Genomic DNA, 21,065 nt, shown 5'->3' with positions numbered 1-21,065 from the left:
ACAGTAACATAAACACTCCCAGGCCCAATGTCCACAGGGTGTCACAGCATTTAGAGGCTATATGGGACGAGACCAATGTAAATAAGACAGAATTCCTAAGAGGACCATTTAACCTTTTTGCACACAGAGTTCACCCTATACAAATACAAGGAACCACAGAGATCATACAACCATATACAGTTGAGATCGTAAGTTTACATACACTTAGGTTGGAGTCATTAACTAGTTTAACTAAAAAAAATTTTTTTAAAGTATTATTTACCTCAAATCTGAAATCTATAATAGAAGCTAGCCAGAAGCTAGCCAGAAGCTAGCCAGAAGCCAACCAGCAGCTAGCCAGAAGCTAGCCAGAAGCCAACCAGCAGCTCGCCAGAAGCTCGCCAGAAGCTAGCCAGAAGCTAGCCAGAAGCCAACCAGAAGCCAGCCAGAAGCTAGCCAGAAGCCAACCAGCAGCTAGCCAGAAGCTAACCAGAAGCTAGCCAGTTTACTGGCTAAAGTTAGTATTGAGCTAACCACGGTTTGTGCTCATCAGCTATCCTTTAGCTCGAAAAGCTATCACCAGTTTTGTGCAACGTGACTCAGACCAGAACATACCAGACCTATTGTTCTCGCCATATCCCCGGATTTCAACTGCAAGCTCTGGACATTTACACCTGAATCTCGCAGCTAGCTAGCTGCTATCCGTGTGACTATTGGCTTACTTCGATCCCTGAGCAAACATCAATTATTCCGGAGCTAGCCAGCTGAAGAGTTCCATCAGCCACTCCTGGGCTACAACCACCTATCCGGACCCGTTTTACTGCCGATGCGGAGCCCCACCGGGCCTTCACAACTGGACTACCGACGTTATCTGCCCGAGGGAGTTATCCAACTGGCCCCTCCATCATGACGTTACCTGAACGCCCATCTGCGGCCCGCTAATCGTTAGCTGTCTTAACGGCTGCTATCTGAATACGTCTATCGGACAATTTTTCTTGGGTCACTATAACTACATTAACAATTGGATTGATCACCACACGGAACCCCACTAATCTACCAACGGAAACGCGCGAGGTGGCTAAAAACAGACCTCCATCCTATGCTAGCTTGCTACCGATGGCCCGGCTAGCTGTCTGAATCGCCGTGACCCCAACCAACCTCACTACTCACTGGACCCTTATGATCACTCGACTAAGCATGCCTCTCCTTAATGCCATTATGCCTTGTCCATTGCTGTTCTGGTTAGTGTTTATTGGCTTATTTCACTGTAGAGCCTCTAGCCCTGCTCATTACACCTTATCCAACCTTTCAGTTCCACCACACACACATGCGATGACATCACCTGGTTTCAATGATGTTTCTAGAAACAATATCTCTCTCATCTTCACTCAATGTCTAGGTTTACCTCCACTGTATTCACATGCTACCATACCTTTGTCTGTACATTATACCTTGAAACTATTTTAGCACCCCCAGAAAGCTCCTTTTACTCTCTGTTCCGGACGTTCTAGAACACCAATTATCATAGCTTTAGCCGTACCCTTATCCTAATCCTCCTCTGTTCCTCTGGTGATGTAGAGGTGAATCCAGGCCCTGCAGTGCATAGCTCCACTCCTATTCCCTAGGCGCTCTCTTTTGATGACTTCTGTAACCGTAATAGCCTTGGTTTCCTGCATGTTAACATTAGAAGCCTCCTCATTAGAAGCTAGGCAACCTAAACTGGGACATTCTTAAAACCCTAGCCATCCTACAATCTAAGCTTGATGCCCTCAATCTCACACAATTATCAATGAACCTACCAGGTACCACCCCAAAGCCGTAAACATGGGCACCCTCATAGATATCATCCTAACCAACTTGCCATCAAAATACACCTCTGCTGTTTTCAACCAAGATCTCAGCGATGGGACAGAGTTCAAACGACCTCCACTCATCACTGTCAAACACTCCCTGAAACACTTCAGCGAGCAGGCCTTTCTAATCGACCTGGCCCGGGTATCCTGGAAGGATATTGATCTCATCCCGTCAGTAGAAGATGCCTGGTTATTTTTTTAAATGACTTCCTCACCATCTTAAATAAGCATGCCCCATTCTAGATATGTAGAACCAGGAACAGATATAGCCTTGGTTCTCTCCAGACCTGACTGCCCTTAACCAACACAAAAACATCCTATGGCGTTCTGCATTAGCATCGAACAGCCCCCTTGATATGCAACTTTTCAGGGAAGCTAGAAACCAATATACATAGGCAGTTAGAAAAGCCAAGGCTAGCTTTTTCAAGCAGAAATTTGCTTCCTGCAACACTAACTCAAAAAAGTTCTGGGACACTGTAAAGTCCATGGAGAATAAGAGCACCTCCTCCCAGCTGCCCACTGCACTGAGGATAGGAAACACTGTCACCACCGATAAATCCAATATAATTGAGAATTTCAAGAAGCATTTTTCTACAACTGGCCATGCTTTCCACCTGGCTAACACTACCCCGGTCAACAGCACTGCACCCCCCCATATCTTAAGGTATTGGGGGCAGCATTTTCACTTTTGGAGAAATAGTGTGCCCAATTTCAACTTCCTGCTACTCCTGCCAGTAATATAAGATATGCATATTATTAGTAGATTTGGATAGAAAACACTCTGAAGTTTCTAAAACTGTTTGAATCATGTCTGTGAATATAATAGAACTTATGAGGAAAGCAAAACCCCGAGGACTAACCGTTTTTTAGGTCTCTGTCTGTTCAGTGAGCTCTCCTTGGGAAGCGATATTTCTTCGGAGTCATTGAACTTGTTTTCACCGCCTCCACTGGATATTACCAGTCTTTAGAATTTGGTTGAGGATATTCCTTTGTGCAATGTAGAAGTAGGGCCAACTAGGAAATGGGTAACACTGTTGAGAGTTGAGAAGTAGCGTTAGTTTCCTCTCGTCCTCTATTGAAAACAGATAGACCCGTCTTCAATTTGATCGATTATTAACATTTAGAAATACCTAAAGTTGTATTACAAAAGTAGTTTGAAATGTTTTGGCAAAGTTTACAGGTAACTTTTGAAATATTTTGTAGTGACTTTGCGCAATTCGGAAGCTGTTTTTTCTGGATTAAACTCGCCAAAAAAATGGACATTTTGGATATATATGGACGGAATGAATCGAACAAAATGACCAATTATGTTTTTATGGGACATATTGGAGTGCCAACAAAAGAAGCTCGTTAAAGGTAAGTCATGTTTTATATTTTATTTCTACGTTTTGTGTAGCGCCTGCAGGGTTTACTGTTGCCAAATATACTCTTGTAAAACTGACCATCCTACCGATCCTCGACTTCGGCGATGTCATTTACAAAATAGCCTCCAATACTCTACTCAATAAATTGGATGCAGTCTATCACAATGCCATCCGTTTTCTCACCAAAGCTCCATATTCTACCCACCATTGCGACCTGTATGCTCTTGTTGGCTGGCCCTCGCTTCACTCTTGTCGCCAAAACCACTGGCTACAGGTTATCTACAGGTCTGCTAGGTAAAGTCCCCCCTTATCTCAGCTCGCTGGTCACCATAGCAGCACCCACCTGTAGCACGCTGGAAATCTCTCTGGTCACCCCCAAAACCAATTCTTCCCTTGGCTGCCTCTCCTTCCAGTTCTCTGCTGCCAATGACTGGAACGAACTACAAAAATCTCTGAAACTGGAAACACTTATCTCCCTCACTAGCTTTAAGCACCAACTGTCAGAGCAGCTCACAGATTACTACACCTGTACATAGCCCATCTATAATTTATCCCGAACAACTACCTCTCCCCCTATTGTATTTATTTATACATTTTGCTCCTTTGCACCCCATTATTTCTATCTCTACTTTGCACATTCTTCCACTGCAAATCAACCATTCCAGTGTTTTACTTCCTATATTGTATTTACTTTGCCACCATGGCCTTTTTTTGCCTTTACCTCCCTTATCTCACATAGTATATAGACTTATTTCTACTGTATTATTGACTGTATGCTTGTTTTACACCATGTGTAACTCTGTGTTGTTGTATGTGTCGAACTGCTTTGCTTTATCTTGGCCAGGTCGCAATTGTAAATGAGAACTTGTTCTCAACATGCCTACCTGGTTAAATAAAGGTGAAATAAAAAATAAAATAAAATAAACCGCTCCATAAATGTCTTGTTAACAAACTATAGTTTTGGCAAGGCGGTTAGGACATCTACTTTGTGCATGACACAAGTAATTTTTCCAACAATTGTTTACAGACTATTTCACTTATAATTCACTGTACCACATTTCCAGTGGGTCAGAAGTTTACATACACTAAGTTGACTGTGCCTTTAACCTTTTGTGATTTTTTTTGAAAAAAATAACGTTCCCGTAGTAAACGGGATATAGTTTACATACACTAAGTTGACTGTGCCATTAAACAGCTTGGAAAATTCCAGAAAATGATGTCATGGCTTTAGAAGCTTCTGATAGGCTAATTGTTATCATTTGAGTCAATTGGAGGTATACCTGTGGAAGTATTTCAAGAACTACCTTCAAACCCAGTGCCTCTTTGCTTGACATCATGGGAAAATCAAATTAAATCAGCTAAGACCTCGGGATAAAAAACTGTAGACCGACACAAGACTGGTTCACCCTTGGGAGCAAATTCCAAATGCCCGAAGGTACCACTTTAATCTGTACAAACAATAGTATGCGAGTGCACGCAGCTTTCAAACCGCTCAGGAATGAGACGAGTTTTGTCTCCTAGAGATGAATGTACTTTGGTGTGAAAAGTGAAAATCAGTCCCAGAACAACATCAAAGGACCTTGTGAAGATGCTGGAGGAAACATGTATAAAGTATCTATATCCACAGTAAAATGAGTCCTATATCAATATAACCTGAAAGGCTGCTCAGCAAGGAAGAAGCCACTGCTCCAAAACTGCCATAACCAAGCCAGATTACAGTTTGCAGCTACACATGGGGATAAATATCGTACTTTTTGGACAAATGTCCTCCGGTCTGATGAAACACAAATAAAACTGTTTGGCCATAATGACCATCATTATGTTTGGAGGAAAAAGGGGAGTCTTGCAAGCTGAAGAACACCATCCCAACTGTGAAGCAAGGAGGTGGCAGCATCATGTTGTGGGGGTGTTTTGCTGCAGGAGGGACTGGTGCACTTCACAAAATAGATGGTACCATGATGAGGAAAATTATGTGGATATATTGAAGCAACATCTCAAGACATCAGTCAGGAAGTTAAATCTTGGTCACAAATGGGTCTTCCAAATGGACAATGACCCCAATCATGCTTCCAAAGTTGTGGCAAAATGGCTTAAGGACAACAAAGTCAAGGTATTGGAGTGGCCATCACAAAGCCCTGACCTCAATCCTATAGAACATTTGTGGGCAGACCTGAAAAAGTGTGTGCAAGCAAGGAGGCCTACAAACCAGACTCAGTTACACCAGCTCTGTCAGGAGGAATGTGCCAAAATTCACCAAACTTATTGTGGGAAGGTTGTAGAAGGCTACCCGTAACGTTTGACCCAATGTAACCAATTTAAAGGCAATGCTACCAAATACTAATTGCATGTATGTCAACTTCTGACCCACTGGGAATGTGATGAAAGAAATGAAAGCTGAAATAAATAATTCTCTCTACTATTATTCTGACATTTCACATTCTTAAAATAAAGTGGTGATCCTAACTGACATAAGACAGGGAATTTTTACTCGGATTAAATGTCAGGAATTGTGAAAAACTGAGTTTAAATGTATTTGGCTAAGGTGTATGCAAACTTCCGACTTCAACTGTATATGCCAATGACGTGATGTTCACATTCAGACTGACTGCATCACTTCTTTTTATAGGAAACATGCATGTGTTGAAAATCCCAAAATTTTTGCATCATCAACTTACACACACAGCTCTGACACACATACTTATCCCACCAGACATGCCACCAGGGGTCTTTTCACAGTCCCCAAATCCAGAACAAATTCAAGAAAACATGCAGCATTTTATATAGTCATTATCGCATGGAACTTCCTTCCATCTCATATTGTTCAAATAAACAGCAAACCTGGTTTAAAAAAAACAGATAAAGCAACACCTCATGGCACAACACCTCTCCCTATTTGACCTAGATAGTTTGTGTGTATTGATGTAGGCTATGTGTGCTGTTTCTATATTTTTGTAATTCTGTCTGAGCTGTTCTTGTCTATTAATGTTCTGTGTTATGTCATGATTCATGTTTTGTGTGGACCCCAGGAAGAGTAGCTGCTTCTTTTGCAACAGCTAATGGGGATCCTCATAAAATACCAAATACTCCTTATATCGCATAAAATAAGATATCAGGAAATATACTTATTTTTATCGCATAAAATCAGATATCAGTAAATATAGATAAATCAGCCAGGTCACCTGTGATACAAGTCAGTATTTGATTCCGTCCACGCTTGAGGATGTCGGGAGATTAAATGGAATTCGACCACTAGGGGTGAGCAGTGAGCGATGTTACCTTCAAGTAGGTTTCTCGAGGGAGTGGATGGGCTTAAGGATCTGCCTCTGGTTGCAAGTTCGAATCCAGTCATAGAAAGGTGTTCTTGATGTTTTTGTTTTAAGCCTTATCCTTTACTTTAACCCCTCTGAGTTAATGTCTAACCTTGAGATTTCTGAGACAAATGTCTAACCTTAATCTAATTGTGACGTGAGACTGTGAGATCTAGTTGAAATAAAGATATCCCCTGATATTGACCCTATTTGCCCAGTTATGAGGTACTTAACTGTTGACTATTTATTGTATTGTACTTTATGGTAAGTCTCACCTTAAGACCAGGATGAGGTACAGAAGGACATACTCTCTACTGGTGATTGTCTTAACACGTCATGCTGACAATTAATCAATTAACAATCAATACATCAATGATATCTCTGTTTGCCTGTATGTCTGTCTGTCACTGTGTTTGTCTCTGTCTGTCTGTAAATGAAGTATTACTGCATATGTATCGGCCTCTCTCTATCTCCCCCTCTCTTTCTCCAGGTACTTTGACCCTCTGAGGAACGAGTATTTCTTCGACAGGAACCGGCCCAGCTTCGACGCCATCCTCTACTACTACCAGTCAGGCGGGCGTATCAGGAGACCTGTCAACGTGCCCATAGACATCTTCTCTGAGGAGATCCGCTTCTACGAGCTGGGAGAAGAGGCCATGGAGAAGTTCAGAGAGGATGAGGGTTTTATTAAAGAAGAGGAGAGACCACTGCCTGACAATGAGCTGCAGAGGCAGGTATGGTTGAACACAGACAAACTCTGACAAAACACGTCAGAGTTTAGAAATTAGTTTAGAAATGAGTTTAGAAATGTTTGTTCCATTGAACATGCCGGAACAATAACAGCATCCTTGATTTTTCTTTTAATGATACATTTACACCTTTACCAAAGAGAACCTTCTAGCGCTTCCCTTTCTTCTTCTGGTTATCCTGAGTGTCTCAGTTGGTAGAGCCAAGGTTGTGGTTCGGATTCCAACGGGCGACCAGTACATGAAAATGTATGCAGTTTCTCTTGATAAGGGTGTCTGCTGTAAATGTAAAATGTTGATGTTCCCTTGAGCAAGGAATTTAAAATACAGACGAAAACAAAATAATGTCCATCATGGGTGATCTAATACAGAATATCTCTTAAAGGTGTGGTTAATACAGTATATCTCCTCTTAAAGGTGAGGTTAATACAGTATATCTCCTCTCATCTTAAAGGAGTTGGCTAATACAGTATATCTCATCTTAAAGGTGTGGTTAATACAGTATACCTCCTCTCCTATTAAAGGTGAGGTTAATACAGTATTTCTCCTCTTAAATGTGTGGTTAATACAGTATATCTCATCTTAAAGGTGTGGTTAATACAGTATATGCCATCTTAAAGGTGAGGTTAATACAGTATATCTCATCTTAAAAGTGTGGTTAATACAGTATATCTCCTCTTAAAGGTGAGGTTAATACAGTATATCTCATCTTAAAGGTGTGGTTAATACAGTATATCTCCTCTTAAAGGTGTGGTTAATACAGTATATCTCATCTTAAAGGTGTGGTTAATACAGTATATCTCCTCTCCTCTTAAAGGTGTGGTTAATACAGTACATCTCATCTTAAAAGTGTGGTTAATACAGTATATCTCCTTTCATCTTAAAGGTGTCGTTAATACAGTATATCTCATCGTGAAAGTGAGGTTAATACAGTATATATCCTCTCCTCTTAAAGGTGTGGTTAATACAGTAAAGCTCATCTTAAAGGTGAGGTTAATACAATATATCCCCTCTCCTCTTAAAGGTGTGGTTATACAGTATATCTCCTCTCATGTTAAAGGTGTGGTTAAAACAGAATATCTCATCTTAAAGGTGTGGTTAATACAGTATATATCCTCTTAAATGTGAGGTTAATACAGTATATATCCTCTTAAAGGTGTGTTTAATACAGTATATCTCATCTCATCTTAAAGGTGTCGTTAATACAGTATATCTCCTATTAGAGGTGGGGTTAATACAGTATATCTCCTCTTAAAAGTGTGGTTAATACAGTATATCTCCTCTTAAAGGTGTGGTTAATACAGTATTTATCCTCCTAAAGGTGTGGTTAATACAGTATATCCCATCTTAAAGGTGTGGCCAATACAGTATATCTCCTCTTAAAGGTGTGGTTAATACAGTATATATCCTCTTAAAGGTGTGGTTAATACAGAATATATCCTCTTAAAGGTGTGGTTAATACAGTATATATCCTCTTAAAGGTGTGGATAATACAATATATATTCTCTTAAAGTTGTGGTTAATACAGTATTTCTCATCTTAAAGGTGTGGTTAATACAGTATAACACATCTTAAACGTGTGGTTAATACAGTATATATCATCTTAAAGGTGTGGTTAATGCAGTATATCTCATCTTAAAGGTGTGGTTAATGCAGTATATATTGTCATAAAGGTGTGGTTAATACAGTAAATATCCTCTTAAAGGTGTGGTTAATACAGTATATCTCCTCTTAATGGTGTGGTTAATACAGTATATCTCATCTTAAAGGTGTGGTTAATACAGTATATATTGTCATAAAGATGTGATTAATACAGTAAATATCCCATCTTAAAGGTGTGGTTAATACAGTATATCTCCTCTCCTCTTAAATGTGTGGTTAATACAGTATATCTCCTCTTAAAGGTGTGGTTAATACAGTATATCCCATCTTAGAGGTGGGGTTAATACAGTATATCACCTCTCCTCTTAAAGGTGTGGTTAATACAGTACATCTCCTCTTAAAGGTGAGGTTAATGCACTATATATTATCTTAAAGGTGTTGTTAATACAGTATATCCCATCTTAAAGGTGTGGTTAATACAGTATATATCCTCTTAAAGGTGTGGTTAATACAGTACATCTCCTCTTAAAGGTGAGGTTAATGCACTATATATTATCTTAAAGGTGTTGTTAATACAGTATATCTCATCTTAAAGGTGTGGTTTATTCAGTATATATTCTCTTGAAAGGTGTGGTTAATACAATATATATTCTCTTAAAGGTGTGGTTAATACAATATTTCTTATCTTAAAGGTGTGGTTCATGCAGTATATATTCTCTTTAAGGTCTGGTTAATACAATATTTCTTATCTTAAAGGTGTGGTTCATGCAGTATATCCCATCTTAAAGGTGTGGTTAATACAGTATATATTGTCTTAAAGGTGTGGTTAATACAGTATATCTCATCTTAAAGGTGTGGTTAATACAGTACATCTCTTCTTAGAGGTGTGGGTAATACAGTATATCTCCTTTCATCTTAAAGGTGTCGTTAATACAGTATAGCTCATCGTAAAGGTGTGGTTAATACAGTATATATCCTCTTAAAGGTGTGGTTAATACAGTATATCTCATCTCATCTTAAAGGTGTGGTTTATTCCGTATATATCCTCTTAAAGGTGTGGTTAATGCAGTATATCCCATCTTAAAGGTGTGGTTAATACAGTATATATTGTCTTAAAGGTGTGGTTAATACAGTATATATCCTCTTAAAGGTGTGGTTAATACAGTACATCTCCTCTTAGAGGTGTGGTTAATATAGTATTTCTCCTCTTAAAAGTGTGGTTAATACAGTATATCTCATCTTAAAGGTATGGTTAATACAGTACATCTCCTCGTAGAGGTGTGGTTAATACAGTATATCTCATCTTAAAGGTGTGGTTAATACAGTACATCTCCTCTTAGAGGTGTGGTTAATATAGTATTTCTCCTCTTAAAAGTGTGGTTAATACAGTATATCTCATCTTAAAGGTGAGGTTAATACAGTATATCTCATCTTAAAAGTATGGTTAATACAGTATATCTCCTTTCATCTTAACCTCATCTTAAACTGTGTGGCTCAGTCGGTAGAGCATGGCGCTTGCAACGCCAAGCGTCGTGGGTTCGATTCCCGCTGGGACCACCCATATGTGAAAGTAGTGGCCCCAGCCGACTTGTAAGTCGCTTTGGACAAAAGCGTCTGCTAAATGGGATATTATTATTATTATTATTATTATTATATTAAAGGTGTCGTTAACACAGTATAGCTCATCGTGAAGGTGAGGTTAATACAGTATATATCCTCTCCTCTTAAAGGTGTGGTTAATACAGTAAAGCTCATCTTAAAGGTGAGGTTAATACAATATATCCCCTCTCCTCTTAAAGGTGTGGTTAATACAGTATATCCCCTCTCATGTTAAAGGTGTGGTTAAAACAGTATACCTCATCTTAAAGGTGTGGTTAATACAGTATATATCCTCTTAAAGGTGAGGTTAATACAGTATATATCCTCTTAAAGGTGTGGTTAATACAGTATATCTCATCTCATCTTAAAGGTGTCGTTAATACAGTATATCTCCTATTAGAGGTGGGGTTAATACAGTATATCTCCTCTTAAAAGTGTGGTTAATACAGTATATATTCTCTTGAAAGGTGTGGTTAATATAGTATATCTCCTCTTAAAGGTGTGGTTAATACAGTATATCTCCTCTTAAAGGTGTGGTTAATACAGTATATCTCATCTTAAAGGTGTGGTTAATACAGTATATCTCATCTTAAAAGGTGAGGTTAATACAGTATATATCCTCTTAAAGGTGAGGTTAATACAGTATATCTCCACTCCTCTTAAAGGTGTTGTTAATACAGTATATCTCTCTCATCTTAAAGGTGTCGTTAATACAGTATATATCCTCTTAAAGGTGTGGTTAATACAGTATATCTCATCTTAAAGGTGTGGTTAATACAGTATATATCATCTAATCTTAAAGGTGTGGTTAATACAGTATAGCTTATCTTAAAGGTAAGGTTAAGACAGTATATATCCTCTCCTCTTAAAGGTGTGGTTAATACAAGTATATCTCCTCTCATCTTAAAGGTGTGGTTAATACAGTATATATCCTCTTAAAGGTGTGGTTAATACAGTATATCTCATTTACATTTACATTTAAGTCATTTAGTAGACGCTCTTATCCAGAGCGACTTACAAATTGGTGTTAAAGGTGTGGTTAATACAGTATATCTCCTCTTAAAGGTGAGGTTAATACAGTATATCTCCTCTCCTCTTAAAGGTGAGGTTAATACAGTATATCTCCTCTCCTCTTAGAGGTGTGGTTAATACAGTATATCTCCTCTCCTCTTAAATGTGTTGGTAATACAGTATATCTCCTCTTAAAGGTGTGGTTAATACAGTATATCTCATCTTAAAGGTGTGGTTAATACACTATATCTCATCTTAAAGGTGTGGTTAATACACTATATCTCATCTTAAAGGTGTGGTTAATACAGTATTTCTCCTCTTAAAGGTGTGGTTAATACACTATATCTCCTCTTAAAGGTGTGGTTAATACAGTATATCTCCTCTTAAAGGTGTGGTTAATACACTATATCTCCTCTTAAAGGTGTGGTTAATACACTATATCTCATCTTAAAGGTGTGGTTAATACAGTATTTCTCCTCTTAAAGGTGTGGTTAATACACTATATCTCCTCTTAAAGGTGTGGTTAATACACTATATCTCATCTTAAAGGTGTGGTTAATACAGTATATCTCCTCTTAAAGGTGTGGTTAATACACTATATCTCCTCTTAAAGGTGTGGTTAATACACTATATCTCCTCTTAAAGGTGTGGTTAATACACTATATCTCCTCTTAAAGGTGTGGTTAATACAGTATTTCTCCTCTTAAAGGTGTGGTTAATACACTATATCTCCTCTTAAAGGTGTGGTTAATACACTATATCTCATCTTAAAGGTCTGGTTAATACAGTATTTCTCCTCTTAAAGGTGTGGTTAATACACTATATCTCCTCTTAAAGGTGTGGTTAATACACTATATCTCCTCTTAAAGGTGTGGTTGCTGTTTGAGTACCCTGAGAGCAGTGGTCCGGCTCGGGGGATAGCCATCGTCTCCGTCCTCGTCATCCTCATCTCCATCGTCATCTTCTGCCTGGAGACGTTACCGGAGTTCAGGGAGGACCACAAGGAGCCCGTCCCGCTGGCTTCCGTTATTAACGGCACCGAGCCGTACTTCTCCTCTCCGTTCTCCGACCCGTTCTTCGTGGTGGAGACGCTGTGCATCATCTGGTTCTCCTTCGAGCTGCTGGTCCGGTTCTTCGCCTGTCCCTCCAAGGCCACCTTCTCTAGGAACATCATGAACATTATAGATATCGTTGCTATCATACCCTACTTCATTACGCTGGGCACGGAACTGGCAGAGCAGCAGGGGAACGGGCAGCAAGCCATGTCCCTCGCCATCCTCAGGGTCATCAGGCTGGTCAGGGTGTTCAGGATCTTCAAGCTGTCCAGACACTCCAAGGTATCTATTGTAGTACCATCTCTATATAGCACAAACCTCCAAAGATGTGTTCGATGTTCACTGTTGCCATCGCTCTCCATCTCACTGTCTGTCTGTGTGTGTACTGTCAAGCTGAAGCTGCGTGAAACCAAACCAATTGCCCTAATACAATAAACATTTTTTTTCCCTGTCCACCGTGCTTCTCCACCTGCATTGCTTGCTGTTTGGTGTTTTAGGCTGGGTTTCTGTACAGCACTTTGAGTTATCTATGGTGGGTCTGAACTCTCTCTGTCTATCTATGGTGGGTCTGAACTCTCTCTGTCTATCTATGGTGGGTCTGAACTCTCTCTGTCTATCTATGGTGGGTCTGAACTCTCTCTGTCTATCTATGGTGGGTCTGAACTCTCTCTGTCTATCTATGGTAGATCTGAACTCTCTCTGTCTATCTATGGTGGGTCTGAACTCTCTCTGTCTATCTATGGTGGGTCTGAGCTCTGTCTGTCTATCTATGGTGGGTCTGAACTCTCTCTGTCTATCTATGGTGGGTCTGAACTCTCTCTGTCTATCTATGGTGGGTCTGAACTCTCTCTGTCTATCTATGGTGGGTCTGAACTCTCTCTGTCTATCTATGGTGGGTCTGAACTCTCTCTGTCTATCTATGGTAGATCTGAACTCTCTCTGTCTATCTATGGTGGGTCTGAACTCTCTCTGTCTATCTATGGTGGGTCTGAGCTCTGTCTGTCTATCTATGGTGGGTCTGAACTCTCTCTGTCTATCTATGGTGGGTCTGAACTCTCTCTGTCTATCTATGGTGGGTCTGAGCTCTCTCTGTCTATCTATGGTGGGTCTGAGCTCTGTCTGTCTATCTATGGTGGGTCTGAACTCTCTCTGTCTATCTATGGTGGGTCTGAGCTCTCTCTGTCTATCTATGGTGGGTCTGAGCTCTCTCTGTCTATCTATGGTGGGTCTGAGCTCTCTCTGTCTATCTATGGTGGGTCTGAACTCTCTCTGTCTATCTATGGTGGGTCTGAACTCTCTCTGTCTATCTATGGTGGGTCTGAACTCTCTCTGTCTATCTATGGTGGGTCTGAGCTCTCTCTGTCTATCTATGGTGGGTCTGAACTCTCTCTGTCTATCTATGGTGGGTCTGAACTCTCTCTGTCTATCTATGGTGGGTCTGAACTCTCTCTGTCTATCTATGGTGGGTCTGAGCTCTGTCTGTCTATCTATGGTGGGTCTGAACTCTCTCTGTCTATCTATGGTGGGTCTGAACTCTCTCTGTCTATCTATGGTGGGTCTGAACTCTCTCTGTCTATCTATGGTGGGTCTGAGCTCTCTCTGTCTATCTATGGTGGGTCTGAGCTCTCTCTGTCTATCTATGGTGGGTCTGAACTCTCTCTGTCTATCTATGGTGGGTCTGAACTCTCTCTGTCTATCTATGGTGGGTCTGAACTCTCTCTGTCTATCTATGGTGGGTCTGAACTCTCTCTGTCTATCTATGGTGGGTCTGAGCTCTGTCTGTCTATCTATGGTGGGTCTGAGCTCTCTCTGTCTATCTATGGTGGGTCTGAACTCTCTCTGTCTATCTATGGTGGGTCTGAACTCTCTCTGTCTATCTATGGTGGGTCTGAGCTCTGTCTGTCTATCTATGGTGGGTCTGAGCTCTCTCTGTCTATCTATGGTAGATCTGAACTCTCTCTGTCTATCTATGGTGGGTCTGAACTCTCTCTGTCTATCTATGGTGGGTCTGAACTCTCTCTGTCTATCTATGGTGGGTCTGAACTCTCTCTGTCTATCTATGGTGGGTCTGAACTCTCTCTGTCTATCTATGGTGGGTCTGAACTCTCTCTGTCTATCTATGGTGGGTCTGAACTCTCTCTGTCTATCTATGGTGGGTCTGAACTCTCTCTGTCTATCTATGGTGGGTCTGAGCTCTCTCTGTCTATCTATGGTGGGTCTGAACTCTCTCTGTCTATCTATGGTGGGTCTGAACTCTCTCTGTCTATCTATGGTGGGTCTGAGCTCTCTCTGTCTATCTATGGTGGGTCTGAACTCTCTCTGTCTATCTATGGTGGGTCTGAACTCTCTCTGTCTATCTATGGTGGGTCTGAACTCTCTCTGTCTATCTATGGTGGGTCTGAACTCTCTCTGTCTATCTATGGTGGGTCTGAACTCTCTCTGTCTATCTATGGTAGGGGCTCCAGATCCTGGGCCAGACCCTGAAGGCCAGCATGCGGGAGCTGGGTCTGCTCATCTTCTTCCTCTTCATCGGAGTCATCCTCTTCTCCAGTGCCGTCTACTTCGCCGAAGCCGACGACCCAGACTCCAGCTTTAGCTCCATCCCTGATGCCTTCTGGTGGGCCGTGGTCACCATGACTACTGTCGGCTATGGAGACATGCACCCGATAACCATCGGCGGGAAGATTGTGGGCTCCCTCTGCGCCATCGCTGGCGTGCTGACCATCGCCCTGCCCGTCCCCGTCATCGTGTCCAACTTCAACTACTTCTACCACCGGGAGACAGAGGGCGAGGAGCAAGCGCAGTACCTCCATGTGGGCAGCTGTCAGCCGCTGGCGGCCGAGACGGAGGAGGATGGGGAGGTGAGGAAGAGGAGCAGCTCTTCGTCGCTCAGTAAGAGTGAGTACCTGGTGATAGAGGAACACAGAGGACTGAACAGCAGCACCTTCAAACAGCAGCAGAACTTCCCCACGGCAACCACCGCTACCACGACGACAACCGTGACACAAAACAACACGGTGAACAGCGTCAGCTTCAACAAGAAGATATTCACTGACGTGTAGTCTATGGATGTCATAACGGACTCATGGATTAATGTATGTAGTGCTTTAACAGATGTGGTTGAATGACGAGAGACTCATCACCACCATCAACCTCTAGCTGACCATATCTAATGGGGATATATACACTACATGACCAAAAGTATGTGGACACCTGCTTGTTCAACATCTCATCCCAAAATCATGGGGATTAAATATGGAGTTGGTCCCCCGTTTTGCTGCTATTACACGGCCTCCATTCTTCTGGGAACGCTTTCCACTAGATGTTGAAACATTGTTGCGTGGACTTGCTTCCATTCAGACAAAAGAGCATTAGTGAGGTCGGGCACTGATGTTGGGCGATTAGGCCTGACTCGCAGTCGGCGTTCCAATTCATCCCAAAGGTGTTCGATAGGGTTGAGGACAGGGCTCTGTGCAGGCCAGTCAAGTTCTTCCACACCTATCAAGACAAACCATTTCCTTATGGACCAGGCTTTGTGCACAGGGGGCCATTGTCATGCTGAAACAGGAAAGGACCTTCCCCAAACTGTTGCCTCACATTTAGAAGCACAGAATCGTCTGGAATGTCATTGTATGCTGTAGACTCAAGATTTCCCTTCACTGGAACTAAGGGGCCCGAACCATGAAAAACAGCCCCAGACCATTATTCCTCCTCCACCAAACTTTATAGTTGGCACTATGCATTGGGGCAGGTAGCGTTCTCCTTGCATCCGTCAAAACCCAGATTCGTCCGTCGGACTGCCAGATGGTGAAGCGTGATTTATCTCTCCAGACAACGCGTTTCCACTGCTCCAGAGTCCAATGGCGGCGAGCTTTACACCCCTCCAGCCGAGGCTTGGTAGTGCGCATGGTGATCTTAGGCTTGTGTGCGGCTGCTCGGCCATGGAAAAGCATTTCATGAACATCCCGACGAACAGTTAACGTTGCTTTCGGAGGCAATTTGGAACTCGGTTTGCACCCGAGGACAGACGATTATTACCCTGCTACATAGTTCAGTATTCTGTGGTCCCGTTCTGTGAGCTTGTGTGGCCAACCACTTCGCGGGTGAGCCAATGTTTGTCTGTGGAGATTGCATGGCTGTGTGCTCGAAATTATGCATCTGTCAGCAACGAGTGTGGATAAATAGCCGAATCTACTACTTTGAAGGGGTGTCCACATACCTTTGTAAAAATGGTGTACCATGATGATATGGACATTCCACAGGGCTGTACTCTGTTATAACACGGCAGTGTCTGGATGAAGAAGGAGAGAGAGGTAGAGACATATAAAACTTCAGCTGATTCTAACATCAGAGTGTTTTGTATTCAGGATAAATAGGGATCCTACATCAGATTGTTAAACAGTCATCACTATCCAGCCTCCACCCAGCACCCTGCCCTGAACCTTAGTCACTGTCACTAGTCGGCCTCCACCCAGCACCCTGCCCTGAACCTTAGTCACTGTCACTATCCAGCCTCCACCCAGTACCCTGCCCTGAACCTTAGTCACTGTTACTATCCAGCCTCCACCCAGCACCCTGCCCTGAACCTTAGTCACTGTCACTATCCAGCCTCCACCCAGCACCCTGCCCTGAACCTTAGTCACTGTTACTATCCAGCCTCCACCCAGCACCCTGCCCTGAACCTTAGTCACTGTTACTAGTTGGCCTCCACCCAGCACCCTGCCCTGAACCTTAGTCACTGTTACTATCCAGCCTCCACCCAGCACCCTGCCCTGAACCTTAGTCACTGTCACTATCCAGCCTCCACCCAGTACCCTGCCCTGAACCTTAGTTACTGTCACTATCCAGCCTCCACCCAGCACCCTGCCCTGAACCTTAGTCACTGTTACTATCCAGCCTCCACCCAGCACCCTGCCCTGAACCTTAGTCTCTGTAACTATCCAGCCTCCACCCAGCACCCTGCCCTGAACCTTAGTCACTGTTACTATCCAGCCTCCACCCAGCACCCTGCCCTGAACCTTAGTTACTATCACTATCCGTGCTCCACCCAGCACCCCGCCCTGAACCTTAGTCACTGTAACTATCCAGCCTCCACCCAGCACCCTGCCCTGAACCTTAGTCACTGTCACTATCCAGCCTCCACCCAGCACCCTGCCCTGAACCTTAGTCACTGTTACTATCCAGCCTCCACCCAGCACCCTGCCCTGAACCTTAGTCACTGTTACTATCCAGCCTCCACCCAGCACCCTGCCCTGAACCTTAGTCACTGTTACTATCCAGCCTCCACCCAGTACCCTGCCCTGAACCTTAGTCACTGTCACTATCCAGCCTCCACCCAGTACCCTGCCCTGAACCTTAGTCACTGTTACTAGTCGGCCTCCACCCAGTACCCTGCCCTGAACCTTAGTCACTGTTACTATCCAGCCTCCACCCAGTACCCTGCCCTGAACCTTAGTCACTGTTACTAGTCGGCCTCCACCCAGTACCCTGCCCTGAACCTTAGTCACTGTCACTATCCAGCCTCCACCCAGTACCCTGCCCTGAACCTTAGTCACTGTTACTATCCAGCCTCCACCCAGTACCCTGCCCTGAACCTTAGTCACTGTTACTAGTCGGCCTCCACCCAGTACCCTGCCCTGAACCTTAGTCACTGTCACTAGTCGGCCTCCACCCAGCACCCTGCCCTGAACCTTAGTCACTGTTACTAGTCGGCCTCCACCCAGCACCCTGCCCTGAACCTTAGTCACTGTTACTAGCCAGGCTCCACCCAGTACCCTGCCCTGAACCTTAGTCACTGTCACTATCCCGCCTCCACCCAGTACCCTGCCCTGAATCTTAGTCACTGTTACTATCCAGCCTCCACCCAGTACCCTGCCCTGAACCTTATTCACTGTAACTATCCAGCCTCCACCCAGTACCCTGCCCTGAAACTTAGTCACTGTTACTATCCAGCCTCCACCCAGCACCCTGCCCTGAACCTTAGTCACTGTCACTATCCAGCCTCCACCCAGTACCCTGCCCTGAACCTTATTCACTGTTACTAGTCGGCCTCCACCCAGTACCCTGCCCTGAACCTTAGTCACTGTTACTATCCCGCCTCCACCCAGCACCCTGCCCTGAACCTTAGTCACTGTTACTATCCAGCCTCCACCCAGCACCCTGCCCTGAACCTTAGTCACTGTAACTATCCAGCCTCCACCCAGCACCCTGCCCTGAACCTTAGTCACTGTTACTAGTCGGCCTCCACCCAGCACCCTGCCCTGAACCTTAGTCACTGTCACTAGTCGGCCTCCACCCAGTACCCTGCCCTGAACCTTAGTCACTGTCACTAGTCGGCCTCCACCCAGTACCCTGCCCTGAACCTTAGTCACTGTTACTAGTCGGCCTCCACCCAGCACCCTGCCCTGAACCTTAGTCACTGTTACTATCCAGCCTCCACCCAGCACCCTGCCCTGAACCTTAGTCACTGTTACTAGTCGGCCTCCACCCAGCACCCTGCCCTGAACCTTAGTCACTGTTACTATCCAGCCTCCACCCAGTACCCTGCCCTGAACCTTAGTTACCACTATCCCGCCTCCACCCAGCACCCTGCCCTGAACCTTAGTCACTGTTACTATCCCGCCTCCACCCAGTACCCTGCCCTGAACCTTAGTTACCACTATCCCGCCTCCACCCAGCACCCTGCCCTGAACATTTACATTACATTTAAGTCATTTAGCAGACGCTCTTATCCAGAGCGACTTACAAATTGGTGAATTCACCTTCTGACATCCAGTGGAACAGCCACTTTACAATAGTGCATCTAAGTCATTAAGGGGGGGTGAGAAGGATTACTTATCCTATCCTAGGTATTCCTTGAAGAGGTGGGGTTTCAGGTGTCTCCGGAAGGTGGTGATTGACTCCGCTGTCCTGGCGTCGTGAGGGAGTTTGTTCCACCATTGGGGGGCCAGAGCAGCGAACAGTTTTGACTGGGCTGAGCGGGAACTGTACTTCCTCAATGGTAGGGAGGCGAGCAGGCCAGAGGTGGATGAACGCAGTGCCCTTGCTTGGGTGTAGGGCCTGATCAGAGCCTGGAGGTACTGCGGTGCCGTTCCCCTCACAGCTCCGTAGGCAAGCACCATGGTCTTGTAGCGGATGCGAGCTTCAACTGGAAGCCAGTGGAGAGAGCGGAGGAGCGGGGTGACGTGAGAGAACTTGGGAAGGTTGAACACCAGACGGGCTGCGGCGTTCTGGATGAGTTGTAGGGGTTTAATGGCACAGGCAGGGAGCCCAGCCAACAGCGAGTTGCAGTAATCCAGACGGGAGATGACAAGTGCCTGGATTAGGACCTGCGCCGCTTCCTGTGTGAGGCAGGGTCGTACTCTGCGGATGTTGTAGAGCATGAACCTACAGGAACGGGCCACCGCCATGATGTTGGTTGAGAACGACAGGGTGTTGTCCAGGATCACGCCAAGGTTCTTAGCGCTCTGGGAGGAGGACACAATGGAGTTGTCAACCGTGATGGCGAGATCATGGAACGGGCAGTCCTTCCCCGGGAGGAAGAGCAGCTCCGTCTTGCCGAGGTTCAGCTTGAGGTGGTGATCCGTCATCCACACTGATATGTCTGCCAGACATGCAGAGATGCGATTCGCCACCTGGTCATCAGAAGGGGGAAAGGAGAAGATTAATTGTGTGTCGTCTGCATAGCAATGATAGGAGAGACCATGTGAGGTTATGACAGAGCCAAGTGACTTGGTGTATAGCGAGAATAGGAGAGGGCCTAGAACAGAGCCCTGGGGGACACCAGTGGTGAGAGCGCGTGGCGAGGAGACAGATTCTCGCCACGCCACCTGGTAGGAGCGACCTGTCAGGTAGGACGCAATCCAAGCGTGGGCCGCGCCGGAGATGCCCAACTCGGAGAGGGTGGAGAGGAGGATCTGATGGTTCACAGTATCGAAGGCAGCCGATAGGTCTAGAAGGATGAGAGCAGAGGAGAGAGAGTTAGCTTTAGCAGTGCGGAGCGCCTCCGTGATGCAGAGAAGAGCAGTCTCAGTTGAATGACTAGTCTTGAAACCTGACTGATTTGGATCAAGAAGGTCATTCTGAGAGAGATAGAGGGAGAGCTGGCCAAGGACGGCACGTTCAAGAGTTTTGGAGAGAAAAGAAAGAAGGGATACTGGTCTGTAGTTGTTGACATCGGAGGGATCGAGTGTAGGTTTCTTCAGAAGGGGTGCAACTCTCGCTCTCTTGAAGACGGAAGGGACGTAGCCAGCGGTCAGGGATGAGTTGATGAGCGAGGTGAGGTAAGGGAGAAGGTCCCCGGAAATGGTCTGGAGGAGAGAGGAGGGGATAGGGTCGAGCGGGCAGGTTGTTGGGCGGCCGGCCGTCACAAGAAGCGAGATTTCATCTGGAGAGAGAGGGAGAAAGAGGTCAGAGCACAGGGTAGGGCAGTGTGAGCAGAACCAGCGGTGTCGTTTGACTTAGCAAACGAGGATCGGATGTCGTCGACCTTCTTTTCAAAATGGTTGACGAAGTCATCTGCAGAGAGGGAGGAGGGGGAGGGGGAGGA

At 44.4% G+C, this 21,065-nt stretch overlaps 1 protein-coding gene across 2 annotated transcripts in view; it reads left to right on the top strand.

Moving 5' to 3' along the window:
• The window catches only part of LOC135503835 (potassium voltage-gated channel subfamily A member 3), a 22,678-nt gene extending 2,565 nt beyond the window's left edge, over positions 1 to 20,113 (top strand). Inside the window, exons 2-5 of one of the 2 annotated variants that reach the window (XM_064921983.1) lie at positions 6,995 to 7,238; positions 12,332 to 12,799; positions 14,974 to 15,340; positions 19,980 to 20,113. In XM_064921983.1, coding sequence (XP_064778055.1) covers positions 6,995 to 7,238; positions 12,332 to 12,799; positions 14,974 to 15,340; positions 19,980 to 20,098 — 1,198 coding nt within the window. In that variant the 3' untranslated portion in view covers positions 20,099 to 20,113. Of the gene's footprint in view, positions 1 to 6,994; positions 7,239 to 12,331; positions 12,800 to 14,973; positions 17,055 to 19,979 lie in introns of those variants that run through there. The other variant, XM_064921982.1, reaches the window with a different exon arrangement.
• The last annotated feature ends 952 nt before the right edge of the window (positions 20,114 to 21,065 follow it).

This window comes from Oncorhynchus masou, chromosome 18 (assembly GCF_036934945.1).
Source record: "Oncorhynchus masou masou isolate Uvic2021 chromosome 18, UVic_Omas_1.1, whole genome shotgun sequence".
NCBI lineage: Eukaryota > Metazoa > Chordata > Actinopteri > Salmoniformes > Salmonidae > Oncorhynchus > Oncorhynchus masou.
Note: the sequence above shows the minus strand (reverse complement) of the source record. Positions and strands in the feature narration are given on the sequence as shown.